Genomic DNA, 6266 nt, shown 5'->3' with positions numbered 1-6266 from the left:
AGTCCTCGACGACCTTGACTTGACAACCATTCTTCGGGAATGCCTACCAATGAGAGAGAAAACTTTTTTTCATTTTTTTTTACCATTTAATCAATTTTTCATTTTCAAAAAATATCATATTTTAAAAAATATAACTGTTTTTTTTTCAAAATTTAAAATTTTAAACTCTCAATCATCAACTTTAAATACCATCATCTTTATTCATTATTCAACACATTCAAATCTTCTTAATTTAATTTTCTTATTTTCCATCTTCATTTTCTAAACATCTTCACTAAAAATGACTCATGTTTGTGTTTGGTCCCCTGTAGAAGAGACGTTATTGGTTCGTTTGTGGGTTGATGTAACAGAAGACCCAATCAACATTAATGTCAATGCACGTACTTTTGGGGGAGAATCGTTGAAACAAACAACGACCAAGCCCTTATTACTCAAAATAACGATAAACTCTTCTCCAAATGGAAACATGCAAATGCACTTGCTATACCCTTTGAAATGTTTATTTTTAGATTAATTAATTAAGAAAAATAGCATGACAAGTGTGACAAACCACGCCATGTAAATGGAAAAAATTTGAAGCAGTGTGACAAATCCTAGGTGACGTCTACGTGGACCGTGACAAACTTGACACCACTCATTCCAGCCTTAGTATTTAGCGCACAATTGAAAACATTAAAAGTAAAGGGACCATTATCGTGCAAAAATATCAACTCATTATAGAAAAGAATACATTTTCATCACGACCCTCCACTTTATACCCATTTAATATTTTGCCACCAAAGTTACTCACAGATAAACGGCGAAGCTAACGACAGGGTATTAGTACTTAGGGGACCAAGAGGCAAATACGATTAGAGAATCTTTCTCCTTTCATCCTGCACAAACCCCTTTCTCTCTCTTCGCGTATCGCTCTCACCATCGTCGCCGGGCATGGCTATGCCTGAGCACCACCAATTCAACAACTTCCTTCAACAACAGCATCAACAGCAACAGCAATCGAAGTCTTTCAGGTATTATCGAAAACCCCCTTGTTCATCGATTTAAAACCCTAGAACAAATCATTTCTTATATAATCTTCAATTTTTTATTTTATTTGGATGTTTAGAGATATATTCAACAACATGGAAGGTCAGATTTCACCGCAGATTAACTATATAAACGCCGATCAAGCTCATCACCCTCCTTATATCCCTCAGTGTAAACCTCCTTTTTCTTTGTGTATTCCTCAACAAACAACTTTTTTGTTAATTGAAGTTAAAATTCTCCAATAACCTGAAATAAAAACTGTTGATTTTCAATCTTGTGCAGTTCATGTGGTAGGGTTTGCACCAGGTACGGATGTTAGCGATGGCGGATTCGATTTGCAGCGGAATTATGATTTGGAATCGAGAAAAAAGAGGCCTAATGAGCAAGAGTTCTTCGAAAATAACAATACAAATTCTCAGATATCATCTATTGATTTCTTGCAACCTCGATCCGTTTCAACAGGATTAGGTTTGTCTCTCGACAATGGTAGGTTAGCTTCATCTGGCGAATCCTCTTTTGTTGCTGGACTTATGGGAGATGAAATTGAAATGGAATTGCGTAGGCAAGATGCTGAGATTGATAGGTTTATGAAAATCCAGGTATATATTATGGTTAAGACGCCATTTATGTGCTCAATTCTCTCAAACAACTTCTGATTGTCTGATACGCTTCTTCATTTTCCCTTTTTTTGCTTTCCAAAAGGCCGATAGACTCAGGCAAGCAGTTCTTGAGAAGGTACACGCCAACCACCTTCAAATAATCTCACATGTCGAAGACAAATTCATCAAAAAACTCCATGAAAAAGAATCCGAAATCGAAACCATCAACAGAAAAAACATGGAACTAGAATCACAAGTCGAACACCTCGCCATGGAAGCTGCCACCTGGCAACAACGAGCTAAATACAGTGAGAACATGGTCAACACCCTCAAGGTCAACCTTCAACAAGTTTACACACATGGGAGGGACAGTAAAGAAGGGTGTGGTGATAGTGAGGTTGATGACACAGCTTCCTGTTGCAATGGTAGAGCTATTGATTTTCACCTTCTTTGCAAGGGTAATAATGGAATGAGGGAAATGATGACGTGTAAGGTATGTGGGGTGAATGAAGTGTGCATGCTTTTGTTACCATGTAAGCATCTTTGTCTGTGTAAGGAATGTGAAAGTAAGGTTAGTTTGTGTCCATTGTGTCAGTGTTCCAAGTATATAGGTATGGAGGTTTATATGTAAGGGATTAATGTGATGAATTGTATTAGATTTATGTGGACTTTATTAACTTGTTTTGATTTCATGATTGTTGTATGCTTTATATAAGTATGTGTTTATTTTGACACAAAGCATATAGCACAATTTAGTTCATATGATCGATGTGTTAAAAAAATGTCTCATCTAATAAGTCATTTAGTGCAAAACAAATTGACTTCTTCAATCATATCATAAATATTTTTTTATGAAACAATATAAACTTAAACGTTTAAAAGGTGTATTGCTTAACAATCAATAAAATAAAATAATACTAACTTTACAAAATAAATTAGTTAAAGATCAAAAGAGTATATTGGCATATAGGTAAGGTTGATTGTTCACCATAACCCTTTTGACCTGTGATAGCCAGTCAAAGGGTTATGGTGAACACAAACAACAAATTCGATAGTATATTGAGTACAAAAAAATGACAAAATGAGAACAAATACAACAGTTTGTTATCCTCCTGATTCATTTCCCTTTTACTCACTTATAGCAAATTATACATCATCTCCTGTTGATATTAGTGATTTTAATGATTTTATGAGATTCATTCTTGCTTCTATTCAAAACATAACCCACGAAAGAAAAATATTTATACATGTACAACTTTGTAATGCACTTGAATATTTATTAAGAGAATCTTGACTAAGTAGGTGTATTTCATGACTACATTTACATTTCCAATCAAATGATTTATTGTATTATGGATTCTAGACAAGTCTACAAACGACTGGAATTACAAGTGTTGTGATTTTTTTAGTTTACTTAGCTTTAATATCGAATTCATGGGATAAGATACAACATCAATATGTACAATATCATGCAGCTTTTGCAGACACATTACCATAATATACCTTGAGGTAAACGTTTATGCTGATAAATATACCTCTCATACACAGTCATATCCTTTTGCAGAGAGATGTTGACAGGTAACCACAGTAAGCATAACATAGACCATGTTTTAACGAAGTTACCCCTTTGAAACGCTCTTCATATACGTTATGGCCAAAAAAAGTTGTAGTCTTTGATAATTTTGCAACTTTAATTTCATTTAATTTTTCGGGGAAAATGACTCAGGAGGGTAACTAACTGTTAAGTTTGTTTTTATTTGGTCCCTTTTTTTTTGTGTACTCAATATACCATCAAACTTGTTGTTTGTGTTCACCATAACCCTTTGACTGGCTATCACAGGTTAAAAGCCAGTCAAAAAGGTTATGGTGAACACAAACAAAAAGTTCGATGATATATTGAGTACAAAAAAAAGACCAAATAAAAACAAACACAAATCGTTAGTTACCCACAACAGTCCTTTTCCCTTTTTATACAAATGTCTTTTGTATTTATCAAACCAAACATTGATGACGTAATTCAAGAAAGTTAAAATATTTTTACCAAATGATTTTAGTAAGACACGTTTTAAAATTATTACATATGTACGAGAAAAAAAATTGATCTTAGTAGGACAAATGACTTGGTATGCTATTATATTATCTTATTCCATAATAAAATATGCTACAATTAAAAATATATATAAAAAGGTTAATAACATGTATGAGAATTCTTCTACTTTGAAGAGTAGAAAATTTAAAATCAATACATCATGACAAATTTCCTCAAGAATTTGATACCTCTTAAGTACATAACAAAGATAAATTCTCTATAAGTTTAACACACAATTTAACTTAGACTATTTATTACATCAATCTAGTGTGTAACTCAACAATAGATCAGATACTATTTTATCCAAAAGATGGTTATTTCGACATGTACAACATGTACCAAAAAATGGCTTCCAATCTCTGACTCATTAACACTTATCCCATTTGAATATGTCCTGAAAAAACACGTGACATAGTCACAATATAAGGTTACACTCATCGAGTTCACACGTTATAATATAAAAAATAATAATTACATAACACAACACCATGTTTAACATAAACCAAAACCATATATAAAAAATGCAATGAAATTATAATAGCTACTTTAAATACATTTTGCATAAAATCACATTCTAGTGTGTATCCAATTTGGCGCTTCACAATAAATTCAACTTTTTATAAATGTCAATCTATCAAAAGTCCAACAACTTTGTCAAAGTCTCAACAACTATAAGCAAGTCTACATCCAAATTCTAACATATTTTTCTAAATATGTTATAAGTGTTATACAAGCCTTTAATTTATTACGTTTGTTATGTAAACATTAACATTTATTTATCGAAATATGAACCATAAACTTGAAATTGATTCAAAGTATGCACAATTTCTATTATAAATTAAAACCTATTTTTGAAAATAAATGTTTATTTTGAACAAGTCTTGTCAACTTGATTGATGATGTAAGATGGAAACTTCATGGCAACTATGATAAATTTCGTAGTCATTGAAAGAATAAACCATCTTAACTTGACCAAATGACCATTTTACCCTTACATTCCAAAAAAAAAAAACAAATTTCACAATATTAATCTATTTAAAAGAAAACTCATGTGTGGAGTTGAGGAAAAGATAAGAAATGCAAAGAGGAAAAGTGTTGGTGTCTTAAACTCTTAATAGTAAAAAAGAAATAGCCCATAAATCATGTCCCCATTAAGTAGTAAAGAAACACTCAACCAAAACTTAATCGGCAAAATGATTATACCAATTTTCTTGTAATTTGTAAGGAAAGTGAATGTTGTAAACTACAAAATACAACAATCAAAAGGTCCAATTTGAATTTTGAAATATACTACCTTCAATCATGACGCCTTCGCCTTTGAAAATGCTGGTTGATAAAACTGTCTGCTTGTAAAGGATATTTTTTCTTTATAAACGCCTTCACACATTTCCAATATGAAAAGTCAACCATTTCTCCATTCTTACGCACAATGAATAGACATCTTGAGCTTTCAAAATCTGGATGGTGTCCAACCTGTCAGGGATTTTCATTTTATGGCATCACAGAATAAAATTTGAGTTAATTCCTATGAGTTTTGGATTATAAAAATGAGTTATTTGCTATGATAATCAAAATGTATCAGTAAATACAGAAAGAAGTTAGAACAAAGTAATCATATATAAGAATCTTGAATGTGTTTTGAAGAAGGGAGAAATTTCTAACCATGATGTAATCAATTCCACATCCAATTTTCTTCTCACTCTCTGGATGATGAGCCAACAACCTCTGTAGAATGATGTTTTCATGCTCGGAGCTTAATCTCTCACCACTTTCATATCTGCAATAGCAAAAAAATGAGAACTTTAAGCAAACAAAATTAAGCTGCTATTCAATTATTCAAGAAAACGAATGAATTGTATTCAATTAGAGAAGAATCGCAATTTAACAGAAACCCTACTTGCCGGAATGAAGAATCATCCTAACAAAGCCAACCAAGGGTACAGTATCCTCCAAAATTCGATCCTCCCAATCCACCCAGCTTTCTTCCACTCTTTCCATTGCCTCGTCATCTTCGCATTCAGATTCTCCTTTCGAAAACCCTCTGTCATATTCCTTCACCTCCACGGCCGGCTTTCTCAATAAATCAGCGGCGGAGTAAGCAGCCCCACCCTGCTGGGGGCTGATATCACCTCTGCTAATTTTCAAGGCAGAAAATGTCGTGTGACGATAATGGAAAGAAAGGATTGAAGGATTCGTTGACGACAAGTGGAACGGAAGAGAGACATGGGTTCTGTTATTGAGGTAAATGTGAGAAGATGACCATGAAATTGACTCCATTAGAACAAGTATTAGGGAATCGGGATGTTATAAACCCTAATATCGTTCCAAGTTTTGAGATTTTAGCTCGAAAAAGGGCATGCTAGTAGTAAAAGGGAGCGACTGGCAAGAAGATAACAGTCGACAGACCAAATTTGCAGACTCCTACTGATAGAGCTGGAAAAACAATTCAACCGGCCGATCTGAAGGACCCGAAACCCATTTCCATATTAATGGGCTGGATTTAGTTTTAATATTGTTATGTGGGGGTGTTTGATTTGATTAAGTTTATTTGG

At 33.3% G+C, this 6266-nt stretch overlaps 2 protein-coding genes across 2 annotated transcripts; one reads left to right on the top strand and one right to left on the bottom strand.

Moving 5' to 3' along the window:
• The first annotated feature begins 838 nt into the window (after positions 1–838).
• Positions 839–2317, top strand: SBP1 (S-ribonuclease binding protein 1). Its single transcript, XM_079005482.1, has 4 exons — positions 839–1010; positions 1106–1197; positions 1309–1625; positions 1729–2317. Exons 1-4 carry the CDS (start codon positions 931–933, stop codon positions 2254–2256), a joined length of 1017 nt encoding a protein of 338 aa, XP_078861608.1. The 5' UTR covers positions 839–930; the 3' UTR covers positions 2257–2317.
• A 1488-nt stretch (positions 2318–3805) lies between these two features.
• On the bottom strand, positions 3806–6151 carry LOC145057614 (protein DCL, chloroplastic-like). The gene is made up of 4 exons (XM_079005481.1): positions 5612–6151; positions 5377–5491; positions 5009–5187; positions 3806–4108 (listed from the first exon to the last, which is right to left on the bottom strand). The coding sequence occupies exons 1-3, from the start codon at positions 5989–5991 to the stop codon at positions 5011–5013; spliced, it is 672 nt and encodes a 223-aa protein (XP_078861607.1). The 5' UTR covers positions 5992–6151; the 3' UTR covers positions 3806–4108; positions 5009–5010.
• Positions 6152–6266: the final 115 nt, after the last annotated feature.

The sequence above is a fragment of the Lactuca serriola genome, chromosome 6, assembly GCF_051521515.1.
Source record: "Lactuca serriola cultivar US96UC23 chromosome 6, Lser_US96UC23_V15, whole genome shotgun sequence".
Lineage (NCBI taxonomy): Eukaryota > Viridiplantae > Streptophyta > Magnoliopsida > Asterales > Asteraceae > Lactuca > Lactuca serriola.
This window is presented reverse-complemented; position numbering and strand designations above follow the sequence as displayed.